The sequence below is a fragment of the Alligator mississippiensis genome, chromosome 3 (genome assembly GCF_030867095.1).
Source record: "Alligator mississippiensis isolate rAllMis1 chromosome 3, rAllMis1, whole genome shotgun sequence".
Lineage (NCBI taxonomy): Eukaryota > Metazoa > Chordata > Crocodylia > Alligatoridae > Alligator > Alligator mississippiensis.
This window is the reverse complement of record NC_081826.1, coordinates 258,295,968-258,319,038: the sequence shown is the minus strand read 5'-3', so window position 1 is coordinate 258,319,038 and position 23,071 is coordinate 258,295,968. Positions and strand designations below refer to the sequence as shown.

General features: G+C 44.5%; 1 protein-coding gene and 1 long non-coding RNA gene across 2 annotated transcripts in view; one reads left to right on the top strand and one right to left on the bottom strand.

Moving 5' to 3' along the window:
- Positions 1-1,392: 1,392 nt before the first annotated feature.
- Positions 1,393-6,469, bottom strand: LOC109281845 (uncharacterized). The gene is made up of 3 exons (XR_002088632.2): positions 4,834-6,469; positions 4,274-4,414; positions 1,393-4,083 (listed from the first exon to the last, which is right to left on the bottom strand). It is a non-coding gene; the product is annotated as an uncharacterized LOC109281845 (long non-coding RNA).
- A 99-nt stretch (positions 6,470-6,568) lies between these two features.
- The window catches only part of SLC30A5 (solute carrier family 30 member 5), a 35,514-nt gene continuing 19,011 nt past the window's right edge, over positions 6,569-23,071 (top strand). Inside the window, exons 1-10 of the mRNA XM_014594901.3 lie at positions 6,569-6,781; positions 6,967-7,089; positions 8,569-8,635; positions 10,467-10,552; positions 11,839-11,926; positions 14,810-14,897; positions 16,650-16,726; positions 18,527-18,697; positions 20,108-20,396; positions 22,656-22,864. Coding sequence (XP_014450387.2) covers positions 6,708-6,781; positions 6,967-7,089; positions 8,569-8,635; positions 10,467-10,552; positions 11,839-11,926; positions 14,810-14,897; positions 16,650-16,726; positions 18,527-18,697; positions 20,108-20,396; positions 22,656-22,864 — 1,272 coding nt within the window. The 5' untranslated portion in view covers positions 6,569-6,707. The remainder of the gene's footprint in view (positions 6,782-6,966; positions 7,090-8,568; positions 8,636-10,466; positions 10,553-11,838; positions 11,927-14,809; positions 14,898-16,649; positions 16,727-18,526; positions 18,698-20,107; positions 20,397-22,655; positions 22,865-23,071) is intronic.

The following is a 23,071-nucleotide window of genomic DNA, read 5'->3' as shown; positions in this document are numbered from 1 at the left end:
CTCCCCCCAGAGGTGGTACAGGCACCTACTCTGGATTCCTTTAAGAAACACTTGGAGGCCTATCTTGCTGGGATCATTTGACCCTCGCTGACTGCCTACCCTTTGAGCAGGGGGCTGGACCTGATGATCTTGCGAGGTCCATTCTAGCCTAATGTCTATGAAATCTCCAGTGGTGGAGCCCACCTTGCCCCCTGGTAGCTCCCAGGGGCAAGAAGCAATCTCCTGCCCCCTGCTGGCTGATCAGGAGCACAGTTGCTCCCAGTTGGCCATCTACACATGCTGTACTGTGCAGTAATTACTCCTGAGTAAATTTGCTACCTGTATTTATAGGTAGCAAATTTACTCACGATTAGAGCAAATTACTGCACAGTGGGTGCGCCTATGAATTCATTAATGCACCATAGTTACTGTGCATTAAGTTTAGTATTGGCATAACCAAGTACAAAATCAATGTGCAGTAACTGGTGCTACTGTGCAGTAGCACTGGTGCACAAGTTTTTACAGACGTTAACTGTACAGTAACCTAATACTACTGCGCAGTAGCATATTACCATGAGTTTTGCCCAACACGCTACTGCACAGTGTTATTAGACTACTGTGCAGTTAGCATCTTGTGTAGATGCACCCAGTAGGCGTCTACACATGTAGATGGGATTGGCGATGCGTAGGGGGTGCACACAGGTGCACATGCACCCCCTGAGCTTGGCAGTGCACCTCCTCCAAAAAGCGCTGCCATTGCTGCTGGCAACATCTATGGGTGGTCCTCGATCACCACTGGCCACTGCCAAAGCTGCCAGCGGTGTCTACGGGTGGTCACCTACCACTGGTTGGTGCTCCCCCCCCACCACTGACACCTCTGTGGCCACCTGTGGGAGCTCCCCACTCGCCACCACCACACCCCTGCTGCTGCTGCCAATTTGCTCTAATCTTGAGTAAAGCAGCTCGTGTAGACACACCCCCTGAAAATTGTGGGATCTGCCGAGGAACTTGAATTACACTTCTAAGTAGTGCAGCGGAAGAGGAAGCAGTTCCACTGCAGATCCCCCATGCTAAGGCACATGAAGCCCCCATCTCAAGGCACCCTGCACCCCAGCCAGCCCAAAGCAGCTGGCTGTGGGGCAGGGTGCCTCAAGATGGAGCAGCAAGCAGCTCCCTGGCCTGGCTGCTCCCATCTCCACATGCCTCAATGCGGAGACTCCGCTGCAGAGCCCCCGTGCTGAAGCACATGAAGCCCCCATCTTGAGGCACACTGTGAAGCCACTGCCTGGGACCCAGCGTGCTTCAAGATGAGAAAGCACACAGCCCAGGGAGCTGCCTGCTCCCTTGTCTTGAGGCACATTGCACCCCAGCCAGCTGGGGAGTGGCTGGCTGGGGCGCAAGGTCCCTTGAGATGGGGGGCTCTGCAGTGCACAGAGATGGAGGGAGTAGGCAGCCCCTGGGCCCAGGGCTGCCTGCTTCGTCATCTCCACATGCCACTCCTCAGCTGGCTAAGGCACAGGACGCCTCAAAGTGGGGGCTGCCTGCTGGCTAGCCCCTCACTGAAGCACCCTGTGCCCCAGCCAGCCCTCCCTGCAGAGCAGCAGGATAATGTGTCCCAATGAAAACTGCACAAGCAGAGGCATACACTCCAGCACAAAGTAGCAGCACAAATTTGTGCTGCTACTATTTGTGCAGCTGCAACCACACACCCCTGTTCATGTGGATGCAGCCAGTGGAACTAAAGAAGGTACTAAAGAAAAGGGCAACAAAGAGAATGGAATGGCTTCCATATGAGGAGAGAATGAAAAGGCTGGGTGTCTTCAAACTGGCTATTTGGCATTTTAGGAGACAGGATATCAGCAGATGGACCTTTGGTCTGACCCAGTGTAGCAGTTTTTATGTTCAAATGTTCTAATCCCACCATCTAGTGAAAGCCCCTCACCCCTCACCAATTCAGTAAATAAGAGGACAACAAAATGAAGGGGGCAAAGATTGCAACTACAAGGATAAATTCCACAGTGTTATTTAGACTTGGATAGTTAAGAAGCAATAATGAAAGTATAAAACAGTATCTATGAAAAACATGGGACTAGCCTGGCTCAAACAGGACAAGTTACAAGCCCAAAGATGACAGAAGGATTAGTGAATATAGAATCCAAAACCAAACTGGAAAACAAATTATACTGCAAAAAATGAAAATTTGGTTTGAAAATTGGAACTATAGAATTTACGCATGAGGTCTAGATACCTCTGGGGCATTTATACATGTGCTCCGGGAGTGGGGGGGAGCTTTAATTAGAGTGACTCTAATTAAAGTGCCCAGAGCGTTTCATGTATCAGGATCCCTACACTTAAAAATGGTGGCAGGGGCAATTGATCTAAAGCTCACCTTTTTATCCTAGGCCATCTCCAGTCTGGTTTCTATCCCTTGTACTGCATAGAAACTGCTCTCACTAAAATCTAATCTCTTCCTAAACAAAGCTCAAACCAGTTCTCCTTCTCTATCCACCTTGACATCTCAGCCCCCTGTGACATGACAGACTAGGCTCATCTTCTACAGATTTTGGTAGTGCCCTTGTCTCTGTGACTCTACCCTCTCTCTGTTCTCCTCTTACATCACTAATCCCGCCTGCAGCATGGAACCTACAGAGGACCCTCCTCAACCTCCATTGCAACTTTCCATGTAGGCTTCACAGTGCTTGGGCCTCGGTCCCCTCCTTTTCTCTCTGCATTCTTTCCAGTCATCTGCAAACACAAATTCAGCTGCCACCTCCATGCTGCTAATGCACAGCTCTGCCTCTGTACTCCTGACCTGTATCTTTGACTTCATCACATGGATATCACTTACTCAGGTGCCAATTTTGACTCTGACTTCTGTCTAGACTAGTGATTCTCAGTCAGGGTGTCACAAGATCTTTGGAAGTGTGTTGCAAAGTGTGAAGAAATAAGCAGGTGTGAAGAGATAAGTGCAGGCTCAGGAGAGTCCATGCCTGGCAACTGCCCTGCCTTCACTACCCAGCCGCTCTGCAAGGAGGTAAGCACTGTAATAAATACTTTTTTTAAATGGGTACTGCTCAGTTCACAGAAGGGTGCCTCAAGTCAAACAAGGGATGCCTCAAATGTAGAAACATTAAGAACCACTGGTCTAGACCTTCCATCCAGGCTAAATACTGTGGACACTCTCTGCATGATACCTCACAGATCCAGCGATTCCTGTCCATCTGTAACAATCTCACATTATGATTAAAACCTGCTTTTCTATGGCCTTGGTAAATGCAATCTTGCTCTCCTTGTTTCTATCCAGAGCTCTGTGGCAAAGATCATGTTCCCAGCCTACTGCTTGACCAAGTCACCCTTCTCTTTGCAAAAACAGGAAATCTAATTAAGGAGAAGTGAAAGCAAGTAGACAGAATCACAAAAATCTGTAACAAACTTTGCATCAGAGGCGCTGCCTTTTTTTGACGTTGTTGCTATTTTTAAAGTAAATCATGCAGTGCCACTCTTATTCAATTACACTACATAAACAGTTTGTAATTTAAATCCTTGGTTGCATGTTACTATGTACAACGTGTCAGGAACAGTATAAGTTTTTAAATTGCAATTCACTGAATACAACATGGACTTATACAGAAAACAATGCAAAAGGAAATTTTGATGATTCTTCTAAAAAAAAAATGTTATAATTAAAAGACATGGTAAATTTCCTAAAGGTTGAAACATCTTAGTAGGACTCATGTTTTTGATTTACAAGCTGCAATTCTTGGGAGTCAAGGGTGTCAAACTCATCTTGTGTTCTGGGCTGGATCTGGATTGCAGACCTCATTGTGAGCTGGATCCAGCCCATAGTTCAAGAATGCAGTGGAGCAGGTAGTGACAGAGCACACAGGGCCAGCTCCAGCCCCTGGCATGTGCCCTGGGTTAGAGCTGGAGTTGCTGCCACTATGTGTTCCTTGCCGCTCCAGTTCCAGCACAGGGAGGAAGGGAAATATGTCGCAAGGCCACCACCATATGCTCTGCTGCTGCCACATGCCTCCAACTTTCAGTGTCCTGCAGGTAGTCCAGTGTGCCATGTAGAGCAGCTCCAGAGGCTGTTTGACATCTCTCCTGTAAATGACCCAGAGCTGTGACTGTGATATAATCTGTCAAGTATCAAAGAAGGTAACATATTTTTTGCTGCAAGACAACTGGCAGCTAAGCATACAGACCTTATGAAGAGACAGTCCCTGCTCCCGAAGAATTTACTGTTCAATCCTTAAACTGATCTCAGGCTTACATAAGTATAATTCATACTTACTACAGAAGTAACACTTCAGTATTTGCTGCCACTTCTGACTGGGCTTCCCGCTTGATATCCTTGGAGATGTAACAACAGACTGTATTTCTTCCTCCTCATTAAGCTCCTCATGAAAATTAGATGGTATGTGATAATGCTATCCTGGTGAGCAAAACAATTAAAGAAAAGAGATAAAGAAAATAAACCAGATAATCTTAGAGACGAAGGAGAATTCATGATCTAATGTTCTACATATCTAGTTTCACATATCATTAGTTTTACATATACATATACATTTACTTTTATCAGGCCAACTTTATATTAAGCTATCTGATGAAATATGCATAGTTCCTCAGAAGATTTTTGGCAGCTTTTCTTCTCTCCCAAGAGCTGTTCCTGTTTCTAAAGAAGTGGAGACACACTACCCTGACACCTCAAATGATCTTTCTCCCAGATGGTTTCTCATACAGGTTGATTGTCATGGAGCAGTACTAAGCATGATGAAGTAGCCCAACAACAGAAAATATCTAAAAAAAAATTCTCCAAAGTATCATTTCCCAGAGCAGGGGTGTTGAACTCACCTGGCCATGTGGACTGGATGAGTTGTATCAGGCTGGTCCGTGGGCCAGATGAATGGTGCAGGGCTGTCCCCTGGGCCAGGCCAAACACACAGACTCTCTCCCCACACATGCCAAATCCAGCACACATGGCACCTGCTTTGGCCAGTCCAGAACTGTGCTGCACATGGCACCTGTGTGGGGCTGGTCTAAGATACACGCAGCATATGGTGCTTGCTCTGGGACTCACACTGCATGTAATACCTGAGGCCTGTCAGAGGAGGCACTGCATGCAGCACATATCCTGAACCCGCCTCCATGTGCGGCACATGTCCTGGACTAGCTGAGCAGATGCAGCATGCAGCACGGGTCCTAGGCCAGCTGAAGCAGGCATCACTTGCGGTACATGTTCAGAGCCCTGTGCAGGGGGCTGGTCTGGCATGTGCTGTGTGCAGAGCATGTGTCAACTCTGGACCCAGGGCAAGCACTGCAGGCTAGAAAACAGGGCTGTGTGTGCTGGATCTCGCCCACAGGCCATACCTTTGATACCCCTGACCTAGAGCCCTTATTATGTGACTTTTGTCAATTCCTATTCATTGCAAGTTACTGTAGAAAACTGAGCAGAAAGAAGACAAGACAACAGGGACAAACACAGGACTGGGTCACTCCTTTCAATGAGAAAAGAAAAGCTTTCCTCCTCCCCCCCAAAAAAGAGCAGGATAAAATTTCTGCAATACAAAACTGCAGTAGAAGCGTTGCTTTGGTTACACTTACACTGACAGATTTCAGTCCTGCCACATGAGCGTAAGCTGCAGTGGGCAGAGTTACTGACATAACTAACTCCACAAAGAGCAGAAAATCTGTTTAGTTACACTAGTGACCAAGCACACAGGGAGCAGAGGGCATGTCAGGACAGAGTGAGGAACTAGTCAGTGCAGGCCCAGCGCTCGCTCCAGCCCGAGATACAGGACACAGACCAGCGTGGCAGGCCATCTGCTCTGTGTGAAAGTGAATTTTGCAAAATGACCAAATTGCTCTTTGGAGCACTACTCTATAGGTTGGTAAATCATACCCGCGCCCCTCCCTTGCCCTCAAGAGTCTCAAACACTGTGAAAACCACCTGAAACGAGTACACGCAGGCATGGGCAGATCCAGAATTTGGAAAAGGGGCATGCAAATGGTGTGGTGCATCAGCAAATCTAAAATAACACATATCTTTCTCCAATTAGAGATAAAGTCGAAGCCTTACTACTACGCTAGTGGCCACGGGCCCGTCTACTCGGTTGAAGCAGAAACAAACGGAACTTTGTTGGACTGCCTCCACCCTTGGGGGGTTTCAAAACCCGGCCAGACAACGCCTTGGCTGGGATGGTCTAGCTGGGGCTGGCCCTGCGGTGAGCAGGGGTTGGACTAGATGTGACCCCCTGAGGTCCCTCCCAGCCCTCATTTCTACCTCTGTGAGTTCAAAACACTCTGCCGAGTGGCGAGGCAGAAACTTCGCCGCTAGGAGCAGCTGCCAAAGGCAGCACAAAGGCTCAAGCGCAGGGAATGGGCAAGAGGGCGGTTCCCAGCACGCGGGGGCGGGGGCGGGGGTGGAAGAGAGGCGAATCTGCGACCCCCCGGCCTCCGGCCCCGCATCCTGTTCTCAGCACGGGCCGGCCGCGGGTTCCGCCGGCCGCCAGGGGGCGCTGCGGCGAGCCGGGCCGGGCCGCGCCACGCTAGGGCGGGGCTGTGACGCGAAGCAGGTGTTCCGGCCGCGCTGCCGCGGGGGTTCCGGTGGCTGCGGACGTGGCCGGCTCGGCTCCGCGCGCACTGCCGCTGCGCCTGCCCTGCGGTGGTGGAGGATGAGGCGGCGCCGCGGCGGGCGAGGTGGGCCCCGCGGCTCCTGACCCGGCGCCATGGAGGAGAAGTACAGCGGGCAGGCGCTGGCGGGCGGCGGCCTCCTGGGGCCCGTGGACGTGCCCAGCGCCCGGTAATGGGAGCACTGGTCATCGGGGACCCGGGGCTGGACGGACCCACTGGGCGGCGGGGGGTGGAAAGGGGCAGGCCCAGGACATTGGACGAAACCGCTGACCGCGGGGGGACGATGGGAGAGGCCGGGGCAAGGGCTCGGCCTGGCAGTGCCTGGGCTCGCTCACGCGCCCCCTCCGCCCGCAGGCTGCCGCGCTACATGGTGCTGCTCTGTGCCGCCAAGTTCCTGAAGGCGCTGGGGCTGTTTGAGTCGTACGACCTACTGCAGGCGGTGCACCTCGGGCCCTTCCTCTTCATCGTCCAGCTCGGGTGAGCATGGGCGAGGCGCGGGGTGGCGGCAGGCCCAGCCCTGGTTGGCACAGGCCATTTGTTGCCTTAGAAGAATCGCGGGGAGGGGCAGGTGCACAGGGCGGCGGCAGCAACGTTGGGAAACACGAGGCTGCAACGAGCTCTGCGATCACTTCACTTGAGTCTGGCAGGTGCTGCTTCCAGTGCAGCGATACAGTGACCAGAGTTGCGCTCACTGGCAGCTGGAGCATGGCGCTGCCATCAGGACTGTCCCAAGAGTGGTGGGTGTGGGCCCTTTCTCGTGGCAGTGCCCAGAAGCCCGCAGCGCCGCCTTCCTGTCTGAGAGGCAGGTGGGCCATGCCTGGTGCGTTCTGCTCGAGACCCTCCCTTCACCCGCCTGCTGTCAGCTGAACAGCTTGGTTGGCCACTTGGCAGGAGGGCAGTGCGTCAGCCAGCTGAGCGACATTGCTTGCAGCAGATCTAGCCTACCAGCGCCCTTGTATTTACATTTCCAGAGGCATCGCTCAGGAATGGATATGGCTGGGGGGTCTACCTAAATAGCCAATTTTTGCAGGTTGGTCATGGCATAAAGAGCAAATTCTGCAGACATTTTGTGGATGTGCTTCTGTGGCACTGTGCAGACTGGCAGAGAGGCCCAGAGGGAGGGAAGGAGGGACAAAGAGGCAGTGCCCATCTTTGTTGCTGCTCTTTGACCTGCCATACCAGTGCTTCCCCTCCCAGGCAGGCTGCAAAACTGGTCTGCAGTGGCAGCAGGGACTCTTGACTCCCATTGAGGAGCCAGCAGGTTCTTTTATTAAGTTGGGGGGTTTTTTGTTCTCAATTTCATGGACAATCCTGGATTTCATGGTTTCCACAAAATCTGCAAAACTGTCTTTTAAGTAGACCCCTAGTTATGGCATTTGGGAACAGCCCTGCTAGCTTTCATTTGATAGCTGGGGAAGGTGGTGCTGGGGAGTTTCAGTTCCCAGTCAGCCCCTGGCACAGGCAGAGGGGCATCCAGGCTTATCAGCAGCCTTTCAGCAATGAACGCTTTTACAAATGAGCAAAAAAATTGTCATCTCGCTGCTACCTATTAAATTTCTCTGCAGCTCTAAAGTTTTGTACTTGTTTGTGTATTCAGAGTAACCTGTTGAGTATCCCGTGACAGCTTTGGGAGGGGGTTAATGGCAAAGCAAGCATTTGAGGCAACTGAATTTCATCTCTGGCCTAAACCCTTTGACTCTCTTAATTTTTGGAGTAAGGTACAGGGGACAGAAGCAAATTGCGTAGCTTACAGTACTTTTTACTTTTGGAGAAAGGGGAGTAGAATTCCATTTTAAAACACAACTATAATTATTGTTTAAGATGAGTATTGTATGGGGAGGGAGGGATGTGATTGTTTAAAACAGATATAAAATTAAAATTGCTATGTTTAAACTTTGTGGCTATAATAGCATTTTAGCTAATACTCTAATGGAGAAATTTCCCCCCTTTTAATAGGTCTGCATTTTTTATGGTTTTGTTTCAAAAGCCATTTTCTACAGGAAAAACTGTAACCAAGCACCAGGTGAGTTTACATAATGCTGGTGCACTCATTTTTGGTAGATTAGATTTGTCAAACTCATTGGGCTCCCCTGGGCTCTGGGCCAAATGAGTAGTGTGGAGTTGGTCACGCGGTCTGGATCAGGGCCACAGACCAGCCCCACATGCTGAATACATTGTCCATCCCAGACTGGCTGGAGTGGATGCCACTTGTGGTGTGCATCCCAGACTGGCCCCACACGTTTATCACATGCAGCGCACATGCCGAAGTAGGTGCTTCATGCAGCATGTGTTCCAGGCTGGCTGGAGTGAATGGCATATGGCTGGGACTAGCCAAAGTGGATGCTGTCTGTAGGGCCAAACCAGCATACACCGCATATGGCACATGGGTCAACTCCAAGGCACTTGGGCATCTCTGGGGGCCGAGCTATAGGGCCCTGTGTGCTGATTCTAGCTCATGGGCTATATCTTTTGACACCCTTGCTGCATACTACGCTATACTTTATTTTCCCTGTCATTCTAAAGTAGTGTCAGTGGAATACAACATTTCCTGTGGCAGTGAGCAGTGTTTGAGGCTAAGTCAACCTTATGTTAGCCACAACACGATGGGAATGGTACAGTCAGTCATCTTTTTAGCCCTGTGCTCTATTTTTTTCCCAGGGCACATCCACATTACAGTGGCAACATGACCTGACCAGGAAGGTCTCAACCATGCCCCACCCACACACCCCCAACACATGCCTGTCCCATACTCAGTTGAGAACAGCCAGAGAGGGATGCCCCTGGATGTCTTAAGACCTCTGTCTGGTGTTCCCAAGAGCAGCTGTTGGAGATGACCCAGAAAGGTGTTTGGAGCACGTCCACAGGAGTGGATGGGCAGGGCTTGCTAGAGGCCAGTCTGGCCAGGACCCACTGCTGCCTTCTTGTAGGCATACCCACAGTGCACATGAGGCCTCTGAGAGAGGTTTTCATCACTACACTACACCTACACCTGCCTTATATTATGTATAAAGTGATTCTTAATGGTATAGTCAGTTCCTGTTAGTAACTATGAATGTGCTCAATGGTGAGAATCTGAATGATTTTTTCATAAGTGTTTAAAATGTTAATTTGTTCTAGTCTGAAAGCCCATGGCAATATGTCAAAGAAGGTAGGAGGAGGAACAGACTTTGTATTTGGAGGGTTTTTGGTCCTTTTTATCATTCTCAGAGAATCTGAGGGTTTTAGTTAAAACTTTTAGTGCTTACATTTTAGATTTTTAAGATTATTTTTGTTATAGAATAACTGAAATGATTTGTTTAGAAAAACAAATCTTATCAAATAATTTAGCTTGTTTTAATATTTACATTTTTTTTCAATCTAAATATTTTTCTTTAATAAAAATTACCTGCTTCTACTGCGGGATTGAGGCTTCAGTCCTCCTAGAACTTGACTATATGCTTCAGTCCAAGTAGGACTCAGATTGCCATCTGAGTCCAAGTTGGTTTCAGTAAGATTAACCACTGGGATGAAATTAAGCAAATGCATAAACATGTGGAGTTTGGGCTCCTAATTTTGATTGGTTTTATCTAGCACTATATGTGCTTCCAAGAGGCATTTTATTTTGCAGTACATTTTAAAATAGCATTTTTGAACCACCAAGTAGATTTGAGCTCATTCAGTCTAATTTTAATAGCCCAAAAACTGTATCTCAGATATTTTTAAGGTATTCAGACTGCAACCAGACAGCCTACTTCTGTAACAGAAAATAATAAGAACGGACCAGTATCATTTTTTCCCCAAACCTAAGCAGAATAGGGTATGCTTAAAAAGAATTGTGCTGATTTCTGTATTAATAAAATCTTTTTCTTTTATAGTGGATCAGAATTGTTAAACATGCGGTTGCTGGCTGTATCATTTCACTCTTATGGTTTTTTGGCCTCACTCTCTGTGGACCACTAAGGTAAATGCACATGTTTAAAAGAGTGTTTTATCTGACTAAATTAATCTTCATGACCTATTCCTGCTTCAGCTTTTCTGTCTCATTCAAAAGAAATCCGTATGTCAAATATTACTCGCTAATTTTTTTAAATCTGTTATTGGACTTTCTCCCTCATACTTAGTTGGAATTATCCATAAATCTGCAAAGCTTCTTCTTTGTCCTTCAAGCTCCTTACTTGTCACGATTCCTACAGAAAACTTGATGTGGTGACTAATATTCTCTTTCATTTTGTTATGTTTCACTAACTGTTCATCTGCTGTCTCTGACCTTACAGCTTCTTTGGGGGCAGAGACTGTCTCTTAGTTCTGCTTGAGCAGCACCTGGCACAATGCAGTCCTGGTCAATGGCTGAGGCTTGTAGCTGCCCCAGTACTTTAAAAATTATGACAGTTTAATCTCCATATCCAGCTATATGAAATGACACTGTTGTAAATTTAGTTTCTTTTAAGTAAAGCACAGAAGAGAAACATGCGTTTGTGTTCATCTTTAAATCATCAGATAGATAATGGTAGCAGCCTGCAAACAGTGAGAATTCAATGCTGATTTGTTGCTGGACATTCTGATTTACCCTGCAGTCTAACTTGTTTGGGGAAGAGCTGGGAATGCTATGGAGGTCTTAGTGCACTAGGCAGTAGGCACAGCCCTTGCATCACATGGTGGTAACCCCCTTAGTCAGTTAAGGACCAATGCAGACTGAATCTGAGCAGGTCGGGTAAGAGTGACAACTTAGGGTTGTCAGAGTTAGTTCAAGATAATTGCCATTCAAATTGTGTGTGTAAATGATTGGCCTGTTTTGTTGGATCCAACTCCTAGGATGATCAGATCTGGGATAAACTCGACATCTGCTTTTAGCTTACTGAGAAGAAACAGGCCCATGTCCATTCTAGCAAACGGAGGTGGGGAATTTTGGATGTTACTGCAATAAGAATATTAACTGCCGTGAACAGTTTCACTTCTTGATACTCTAATAAAAGTGCACTGCAGTTTCAAGTACTTGCCTAACTGCCATTACTGAACTACTGTACATATTTCTTTTATTGCTCAAGCAATTGGTTTGTTTTTTTTTTGTCATGATAATTTTTTAGCTGGATTAGACTTCAGGCTCCTAAGTATTCTTTGAATTGCATGATATTGCTCTTGAAGCTGTAAGATAAATTCTGGACACAATTTCATTTGATTTTATGTTGCACTGGCATGCAAATTCTTTGTAAATGGACAGGATAAAAATGACTCTCTCTTGTTCTGCAGGACATTGTTACTGTTTGAACATAGTGACATCATTGTGCTCTCACTGCTTAGTGTACTGTTCACAAATTCAGGAGGAGGACCAACAAAGGTATTCAGATATTTTTGTAGAAGAGTTAAATAATATTGCAGCATGTTCTTAAAGTAACAGATATTCCCCAGTACAGTAGAAGTAAAGGGCATTTCAAACTCAGATTGATAGGGGCCTTAGGCAAGCTGCATGATTGCTTGCAATATAGGTGAAATTAAAATTTGTGCTTTTTAAAGAAATATGCAGTTGATTCAGATAAAGAAGAAGAAACGATGTGAGCTGTCTGAGATATACACAAGATTAACTCCAAGCCTATAGGAAAAACTGCTATAGTAGTTTGCACTTTAGAAGCAGTTTTCATTCGGGCATCATAGGGTCAAATCCAGTTAAACATAACAGTGGTCAGTGGTCCATTCACTACAACCTTGGCCCAACTTTTTAGGCTTGTGGGAGGCCACCTGAGTTTTTGCCATTCAGGTTTTTAGTGTAACTAGTGTTCTGTTTCTGTACTTGATCAGAACTGCCACCATCCTGGGCATCTCATCACATCCCTTGATGAGACCCACAAATAAGGTGTCCCTGAGGTAAAAGTTCTGTAACAAGTCTAATTTGGTGGGCCTGCTTTTACTATGCCTAACATGTCTGAACAAGAACGAGTTCAGCCAAAAAGAAAAATGGAAGTAGCGGCATCTTTAAGTCAAAACAGGTGGAAGAGGAGCCCATCTATAAGGGGTGTGCAGTGGTGTCAAACTCACTCTGCTATATGGTCTGGATCTGAGCCATGGGGTTCCTTGTGGGGCATATTGGGACATGATGGTGTCTGAGGGGGTTCACACGGGTGTTAGTCTCCCCTCTACCTCCCGCACACATCCCAAGTGGCACTCTGCCCCAGATTTTGGTGGCAGGCCCCATCCATGCTTGCCCATCCCCCAAATTCTCAGTCCTACTACAAGGCCCACATAATGCAGCTCTGTGGGCTGGATCTGGCCTGTGTGTTGACAGCTCTGGTATAGAGGATTGAACACCTGCCCAGGAAAAAGGAAATGTAGGTTCAGTGCCCTCCTCAGCTTGAGGGGTTCAAGTCTAACTCTTACCAGTAGGCTATGAGCTAGGCAAGGACACTTCACTCCTCCACTGTTCAGAAAGAATTCCAGAGCCACGGTGCCAGAGAGAGAGCAATGTTGACCAGCCCATGACTTTTTATACACTTTGTATTAAACAGTCATTGGGTGCAGTACAGTTCCTGGGTGAGTATTCCATAGGCTGTTATAGAAAAACTTACTATATAGCAAAGCTTACTATGTATTATTATGATTACTATAAAAATCTTTTTAATAGATGTGGGCTTACAAACGAGATAAATATCATTAGTGGGGTTAAAGTTGTTGCAGCTGTTGTGGTTCAGCTGTGATGGTCCAGGAAATGGAAGAGGCAGGGGTTCTTTATGATAGCTCTTATTGGAATATGCAGTAGATCCAATCCTCCTTGCCCTTTTTAAATGTCATTGTCATTTCCCAAATGGGGAAAAATTCTGGACTGACTGCGTCTTTGTCATTTCCTGAAGTCTTGCTGGCCGCAGTTACAAAGGTATCTTCAGAGCTGGAGTTCCACAGTTAAACTAGAACCTTGGTTACAGCCTCCGTAGGTATTGCCAAGTAGGGTTGGACTACAATGACTTTCTCCTGGAATCAAGCATGTACACTTGCAGTAATGCAGGAATAGCTTCTTCAAAACCAAACATGCCTTATTTTGTCAAAATATATGCTGCAGTTAGAGAAGTGATTTTTTTAAAAAGCACGAGACCTATCTTTATATTCCCTTATCTAAAGTTAAGCTTAATGTCTAGTTCAGGAGCACCTCGTTCATTCACCATCTCTGAATTACGGCAGTAGTCTTTGTTGCTTGTAGTATATTCTGTGCGTTTCACCCGACTGTTTTCTAAGGTTTCTAGGCTCTGATGTCTCCTCAGATCTCCAGCTTAGCTTTAGGAGAAGTACCCTAGCTTGGAATTAAGTCAGCCAAGGTGTAGACAGACATAACACTTGAACCATTCCAAGAGTGTAGCTGGTTGGGAACTGTTTCACAATTGTCCCGGTGCAGAAGTGTCCACACATACACCACTAAGGGTTCTGAGTGAAACACTGACCTTTTAGGGATTGCATTGCTGCCATCTAGATCTCAGGCTGCCTATAGATATGCTCATTCACGTTTTACTTAGAACGTGTTGGAGTAGACTCAGTTAATCAAGTCTGCTCTACTTACTAATTGAAATGCTTTAGTGTCGTCTCATTGTCACTTCTACTAAGCCTCTGTGCTTTTTAAAATAGTCGTGGGAAAGCTTTGGCTAAACCTTGTCAAATGAGGCTTTGCAAAAGTGGTCTTGCAGCCATTTTTAAATGCACAGGGGCTTAATAGACATGACAGTGAGGCATTTGAATTAGAGCAGCTCTCTGGGAGCCACTCTAATTAATAACCCCCTCCCACCCTTGAGTACATGTATAGGCAGCCTCAGGTTTTAAAGTGTATTTAGAATTTTCTAAGTGTTACATCTGTCCACACCCCTAGATAAATTCTGTTCCCAATTGATGGCCCAGCTGTTGTTATTTTAACTGCTTTGAAGCTGGATACCTGATGCTGTTCCCTGTGTCATTATCTCATCTTCAACAGCTTTGTTTTGACTTCCATATACGTTCTGGCAGAACCTACTGTTGTGGTTCAGTGGTAGGATCTTTGTATGACACATGGAGGACCCAAAATCAGTTCCCTCCCACCTCCCCTGGTGTCATTTTGGCATTAAAAGAAATATGGGTTACAACAGAATCCATATTGGAATAAATGCGTCTGGGAAGAAAAGCACTTCACACATTTGTCTGCAACAGTTAATGTTTATCAAATTAAGACAGTTATGTCATTTTTATCGATGCCCTTGTGTTTGCTTTCTAGACAAGAGGTGCTGTATTTTTCATCATTGCTGTAGTCTGCTTATTGCTTTTTGATAATGACGATCTCATGGCTAAAATTGCAGAACATCGTATCCTTTCATACTATATATGTGAAAAAAAAAATATTTGTTTTAAACTGTCTGTTTCTACCTACTATGCTCACAACTATAAAGAAAAGGGGAAAATACAATTTAATATTCTATTTACTGAATTAAGTGTAACTTTTTTTTACTCTGTGCTGTCTTATTTAGGATTGTGTTCAGTAATATTTTATATCTCTATAGATGTTATTTTCACCAGCTACTTCACACTCAAAATAATTCATTAGTTACTTTAATTATCTCAGTTATACATATACTGTATAGAATTACAAATTAAATTGAACTGACAGAAAAGAAACAACTGAGTTACCAGACAACTTCAGCTCATTAGAAACCTCACTGTTCGCATCCCACCCAAAGAAGAAATCACAAGAATTGTGGATGCTTAGCATTTCACAAAATCAGGCTGTTTAGGCACCGTAGCCTCAAAAATACTCGGGAAACCATGATATAGATAAATGAATAAAGAGAAAAAATTATATAGATGTGTATAGGTTAAAATGAATATTTGTTTTTCAACTAGAGATGGAAATTGATATAATACTTCCTTTATGAAAAGCCACTGCATAAGCATAAAGTGTGCAATAAAGTAATGTTTCCAAGAGGCTTTCAGATAAAATTCCATTTGGAACAGACTATAATTGAGTCTTGTGATAAAAGTGAAAAACAAGGATCAGTTATGGTAGCAAAGTTTTAAATCTGAAAGCAAGTTGTGGCAACATAAGCGAAGGTGAAAAGAGTAATGGTTATTGGTATAACTGGGACATTTAGAAACTGCTTAGGATCCCTTAAGATTCTTGCAGATTTAGCTAAAATAATTTTAGGTAAATATCCTTGCCAGCATTGTTTTTCCTCATCTCACTTTAATCTCTTCTGGACTGTACTTCATCTGTTTAGTTCTCTTGTCTGCATCCAATTTTAATCTGTCCTTCATTTTCTGTTACAAAGAAGTGAAATTGATCCATTTTAAACAGCAGATTTAAAAAAAATGTTTTTGGAGTTATAAACAGTTTGCTTTCATTTTAGTTGTTTTCTCATTTAAGTCAGTTTTACAGGGCTGGGTTGGCGCGGATGCTAAGGTGCACAGTTGACAGCCCAGAGATCACAAGCTTGAGGCCATAGCAGAAGCACTCATGGCATGGCTTATCAGATTCCAACAAATCTGCAAACTCTGCTAGATACTTTATCACAAGGAAATGAAAAAGGAAAGGAAGTTATATTAATCTTCTCTGTTTCAGGTATTTGGGAATTCAAGAGCAGTTAATAAAAATGTTTTAGGTGCTGGACAAAAAATAACTTTTAGAATGGTTTCAATTAAATGAACTTTTACTATTTGTTTTATCCTTGTAAGTCCAATTGTCAGAATTAGTGCACACAGTATGACTAGTTTGGGCAGCTATTTAAAGTTTCTTTAATTGTTGTTGCTTTAGTTCTGTAACTCTTTTCTGTTCTAGGAAAGTGATAGACTTCCAGCATTTCATATTTAGCACTGAAAAATTTCTACCAATTTTAAAGTTTGATTTGATTATGTGTATTACTGTCATCAAATTGACCCTTCTCCTTATTTCCTGTCAAATTTCAGTTTCTAGTCCTCTGTAACTGTTTGCATTATTTATATTTTAAAAATAGATAAATTGTTATTGATCATTATGGTTCTGAGATGCCATTCGTTCTTACCAAATTATAATTGGAAGGTAGAACTTCCTATTTATGCAATTTTCCTTAACTCATCTTATTCAGCTGAAGGACATCATGACAGCGTTCTTACCCATGTTCTTTATACAATCATTGCTTTCTTAGGAGTTGCAGATCACAAGGTAAACTTTTTCTTCAAGTAATCTACTTTCTAAATGACTGAAAAATGTGTGCATGAAAGTGTGTGAAAAATTATTTATGAATTTAGAATATCCTGCAAATATTTGGCTTTTGTTGGAATTCAATTGACCACATCAGTAATTCAGCTAAAATGGCTTTATTAAATCCAGAGGCCAGTAATGGTTACTTTCAATTAATGCTCTAAAATATAACTATATACTAGCTATACATTACATAGTGTTATACACTTATTCATTTAGATAATAAATTAGAAGCTTATTAATGACTATACTTGCACAGTAATTACAGTTACAAGCATTTAATCAGAATGCTTGCAACTAGACTATCAAGGAAGAGTCTAGCTGTCTTATGCTGACTGGCTCCAGCAGGTTAGCTCATACTAGCAAAGAAATCCCTCTTTTTTGATCCACTTTATCCCTAGATTTTTCATTACCTTGTTCTGAGTTCTAGAAATAAATCAGACCTAACTTGAAACTTCCACACCTATCTAATTATTTCAGGTGCAAAAAACATTTTTCTTGTGTTGTTTACTTTGGCCTCAGGAGGTCTAGAGAGACACCAAATCTCCGTGACACCTCCTTTGCCTATCAGTCTCCTTATTGTCCACCAACTGTATCTTCTAGTTTTAATGTCTATGGCTCATCACACTTCATGTACTATATTTATGGTGCCACTAAATTCTGAAAATGTATGGGGAGATGCCTTGAGTCTAAAAAAGTGGCCTGAGGGGAGCAGCGGCAGGGTAGAACTGAGGCCCAGCGGCTGGTGGTGGGAGACCAGAGCAGCATGGTCCCCTTCCCCAGTCTGTTATTTCTCACTCTGCTAAAAAATCTCATGCAACATTACTCCATGGCAGCACAGCTACACAGTTGCAGCAGTGTTGGCAGCAGCAATGAGTCTCATTGCCCTGCTCTGCCCTGGGTTCCACCTGTTGGGCTCCAGAGGTGGCCCAGTGCTTGTCCAGCCGGGCTGCGTCCCCATGCCCCAGTGTGAGCACACAAATTGGGGTGGGGGGGAGGCATGTGCCCCCCATCCCCCCCCCAGTGCATCATCTCTGGCTCCCAACTCCTCCCCAGGGGTGTGTGAAGCAATGAAGAAGCTGGCACCCCTGCCAGCTTCCCTCTTCTCTCTCCCCCCACCAGATGAGGGACAGGCCCTGTGGCTACGTATTCCTGCCACAGCCCTGGGCCTCACACACTTTTCCAGCTGGGCAGTGCCCCAGCCCCTTGCGAACCCTGACCCACTCCCTCCCTCTGTGGGGCTGGGTACAAGCTGCCACCACCACCTCAATCTGTGTGTGTCTGTCCGTCATCGTCGTCCATCCGTATCCCGTCATCGTCCCTCCCCTCCCATGTCTGTCCCCTGACTTACTAGCAGGCAGTTGGGGGAGCTGCTCTCCACCATGCTGCCTGGCAGCTGTATTGCTGGCCATGTGCGTCTGATTGGCTTCCTCCTACTCCCTGCAGCCCCTTGCAGGCTGGAACCTGCCAGCTTGCAAGGGGAAACCCACGGTTTTCTGCATTTATCTCCTTTAAAGGGAAGAATCTGTGGTTTTGGGTGGTTGTTTTTTTGTGTGCACGCAGCAAACAGAAAACCCAGTTTCCTGGTAATAATGTTTTAACCAGATGAATCTTCTGGCAAATATTCTGTCATAGTTTCCTATTAATATGTAAGGGGGGGGGGAACAGGAAAAAGAATATATAATGTTAATGCAAATATTGCTAACAGAGAGAAGAATTTGACTTGCAAGTTCTGCTGCTAACATCTATCTCTGATTTCAGGGAGGAGTGCTGCTTTTGGTATTGGCATTGTGCTGTAAGGTTGGCTTTCACATGGCTTCCCGAAAGCTGTCTGTAGATGTAGGAGGAGCCAAGCGTCTTCAAGCTTTGTCACATCTTGTTTCTGTCATTCTTTTGTGTCCATGGGTCATCGTCCTATCTCTGACAACTGAGGTAACACCAAGTATTCAAATGCACGAGTGACTGCTTTTCATAGTTTCATAGTTGGTAGGGTTGGAACGGACCTGAGCAGATCATCAAGTCCGACCCCCTACCAATCATTCTAGGAACATAGGACTGGAAAGGGCTTCCTGGACCTTCAGGTCCAGTCCCTGAAATTTGCAGGTCGTCATCTGCCCAAGGAATCTGCAGTCTGTAACTTAAGCATCTCCTCTAAAAACATTTCTTTTAGTAAATTCAGTTTTGAAAAATAGAATTCTATGCATTTCTGATCAGAATTGTATTTTTCAAAGTAGAATTCTGTGTGTTTCTGTGGGGTTTTTGTGCTTGTTCTTTGACAACTCAGAATTTTGGATTGCAGGTGATGTGATTTCTTTTTCACTAAAACGATTATTGTTTAAGGTAGCTGTAGTTTTTCTTAAATAACTTATGCTCCGATTTTCAGCTGTTTATACCATGATCTTTCTATTGAGAAAAGAAAACCAATATTGTTTTTTCATAACTTGTAAAGTATAAATACTCAAATATGAGATATTTTATACCACACAAGTATTTATGCTGTAAATTTAAGGCATTAAATATTGTATTTTCTCACATACCACAAGCCCCCACATAAGACATACCTTGTCTTGGGGAAGGAGAATGAATAAAAGATTTTTCTAGAGTTACAGCAGCATTTGGCAGGAACAGAGCCTAATCTTCAGCTTGTTTCATCCTTAGACAAAAGGTAAAGTTTTCACAGCTGAATTGTCAGTAGTTCTTGTTTGCACAGCCAAAAACTGAAAAACTGCAGCTGAAGACTGGACTCCATGGGCAGATCTATGATTTTGAAAAAAGTTAAAAACGGTTTGTAGGGCTGTGAAATAGGAGGAGATAAACCAGGCAGAAATGACTAAATTGCAAATTCATCAACAAAATTGCCAAAAGAAAGTAAATTAATTAGTGGAACATCAGGACCACTGGAAAAAAAAAAAAAAGAGTGGGTCGTTAAACATGTGTTTGAGGGAAGAGCAATTTGCAGGAATCAAGTGGATTATAACGATTGATTCCCTCAGAGCTGCCCTGATCGAAATGCCTCTGCTGCTGTTCTTGGGGGGGGAGGGGGGGGGAATCAGCTTCCGTACTCAAGACACACTACTTAGAAGGCTAATTTTTAGGGAAAGGTATGTGTAGTATGCAAGTAAATATGGTAATAATATTAAAATATCTGGTGTGTTGTAAGAAAAAACAAATATTGTGAAATACTATTTTACTAGTACATTTAATTGTATCACTTAGCAAAAGTGTACAGGATTTAATACTGCATATGCAAACTTACGTTGCATATAGGTTACTTGTCTGTTAGACTGTGACCAATGTTATTAATTTTTCTTAGTTATAATAATGTTGTTTTTCTTCTTACAGAGCAAAGTAGAATCCTGGTCCTCTCTCATCATGCCTTTCATAACGGTTATCTTTTTTGTTGTGATCTTGGACTTTTATGTGGAGTCCATCTGTTCTGTCAAGATGGAAGCTTCCAAGTGTGCCCGTTATGGATCCTTTCTCATTTTGATTAGCGCTCTACTGTTTGGCAACTTCTGGACACACCCAATAACAGATCAGCTTCGAGCTATGAACAGACCGGCTCACCGAGAAAGCACAGAGCATGTTCTCTCTGGAGGAGTGGTAGTGAGTGCTGTTTTCTTCATTTTATGTACGTAGTCCTTATTACCTTTTAAATGATGAACCGTTGTTGTTGTTGTTGTTCTATATCACTGGAAGGTGACCAAAGAGTTTCTTGCAAAATTTCACTTGACTATCTTTTGTGGATTACAAGTAGGTTAGGGGTGGAGGGATGGATTGGGCCCACAGCTACACTCATCACATACTGCCTGTTTAAAAACAAAAAACAGCAGTTGTGTCCCCCTGCAAAAATATAACTTATATGCCTTTGTCTGTCTGTCTGTAATGCGTTATTCACACTCTGAAACAACCAATCAGACTGCTCCAAGAGTATTCGGGACAGGAGGCGGCAGCCAGAGCACCCCCATGTCTGCAGGGACAAAGCGGGGGGGCGGGCCTTGCACTCCCCCACCCTTGCCTCCCCAGCCCTGCTCTCTAGAGAAAGCAGCAATGGAGCAGGGAGGCAAGGCCAGCACCGCAGACCTCGCACCCACCCTGCTCCTTGGAGACAGCAGTGGGTGCAGTGGGCCCAGACCCCAAGCGGTGGGGATGGGTAGGGGGGAGCAGCCCTGGACCCAGTGCAGCAGGGGAGGGGGGAAGGGAGGAGTGGCCCCAGGCCTGACACGGAGGGGAGGGGAGGGGAGGAGAGAAGCGGGCCTGGGCCCGTCACAAGGGGGGCAGGGAGGAGCAGGTCTGGGCCCGGTTGGGGGGCTTTGGGCCCGATGCGGGGTGGGGAGCAGGTGTGGATGTGGGGCAGGCATGGGGGTTTGTTGTCGTGTCCGTTCCCCCCCCCCCTTTCTAGACGGGTGATTTGCTAGTGTAATAGTAATATTGAAGGCAAAGTTCATAGCTGCTTTACTACCTTGGTGTGTTATTGTTGAAATTCGATTGAACATGCCAGCAATTTAGCTAAAATGCCCTTATTAAATCCAAAGGCTGATAGCAGGTGTATAATTCTCTTAGATGAATGCTCTAAAATGCTAACTCGATATTAGATAGCAGTGTTACAGTAATTAGTAAAGACCTGAACCGACACACACTAAGATTATCTTAAACATTGATCAGGTACTTACAATAAAGTTAAACCCAGGGATCAGTGAAGGCTTATGCTAACTGGCTCCAACCCAGCTTCATTTGGCATTAGCAAAGAAAACTCTTTCTTGCTCTGTTTTATGCCCCTAGAGTCCTCACTGCATCATATTCTTCTGAGATTAGACCTAGCTGGAAACTTTATAGATGTTTATCTTGCCTTTCCCTCAAAACAATGGAACTTCCTTTACCTTTTCTTGATTAGATTTGCTCTAAACCTCCCTAGGATGATGTTTGGTATGTCAGTCTGATACCATTTTACCCATCTTTCCTCACAGGTATTCCCAAAATGTAATATATCTGCTCCAATGAACCAGGTGCCCTCAGGGCAACTACATGGGTGAAACTAAACACCAACATATACTCTCACAGAAAAATGTAAAGGACAAAGACACACACATTAGGAGCACATTTCTCACGAAACAACCACACTCCCTCTCTGACCTTACTAACCTCAAGGAGACTCTATGCAGCACCTTTAAAGGGCAAACTTTGGGGGAAAATTTCTTAAGCTGGCTAGACACTAGGAACCAAGAACTTAACACTGATATTGGTTCTATGGCACACAACCTACCTGATTTCTGAATTCTTCCCACACAGGAAAGGTGGTAATGATCCTCCTACTATTTGATAATCCTTGATCTCCCAGTAATCAGCTTATTTTTCTTCTGCTAACTATTCTTCTGCTACCAGTAGGAATTTCTCTTCCCCTTGCATTTCATAGCTGTACCAACTGTCTTTTTATTATCGCTGTGCTTGCTTTTTTCTCTTAAGACCTGAAGAAGAATGCCTTGCATTTGAAAGTTTGTCTGACTCTATATCCCAACTATGCAGTTGGTCCAATAAAAGAGGATCACCCTAAGAAATCCTTGCCTCTTGCATAATTTCTGGATGATCACAGCTTCAAGAGTTACTCTGACTCGTAGATTAGTACATCCATAAATAGCATTGTCATTGCAACTGCCTGTTAAGTTTGGTGCTTGTGTACTTGCTCTTGCATGCACATACTGAAAACAGGCGAGAGAGTATAGATTCCTGGAATTACACTTGTTCTATGATAAAACATCCCATACCCTACAGCTTTAGCCTTCCTAATTCCTACAGTTATGGAAACGTCAATTACTTATAAGATGCTTGCATTCCAAAACAGCTGTAAACCAGCTTGGAAACCACTACAAAACCTGAATATCTTTCTTTGCAGCTGCCAATATCCTGTCCTCCCCCTCCAGGAAAGGGCAGAAAGGCACTCTTATTGGCTATTCTCCGGAAGGCACTCCTCTGTACAATTTTATGGGTGATGCGTTACAACATAGCTCTCAGTCTCTACCACGCTTTATTAAAGAATCACTAAAACAAATCCTGGAGGAGTCTGATTCTAGACAGATCTTCTATTTCTTGTGCCTAAATCTGGTAAGTGCATTCCCTCCTAACCCAGATGTCATGCCGCAGTAGAAAAAATGTCAGTTTTCTGTACTTAAACTAAGTCTGAAAATGAGATTTAATTTATTTTTGGCATGGATTCCATTAACTTAATTCCTTTGATTTAAATGTTCTTAGGTCTGCTGCACTATTGAGCTAATACTAGCTAACATTGGGGTATATTTTTATATATATTTT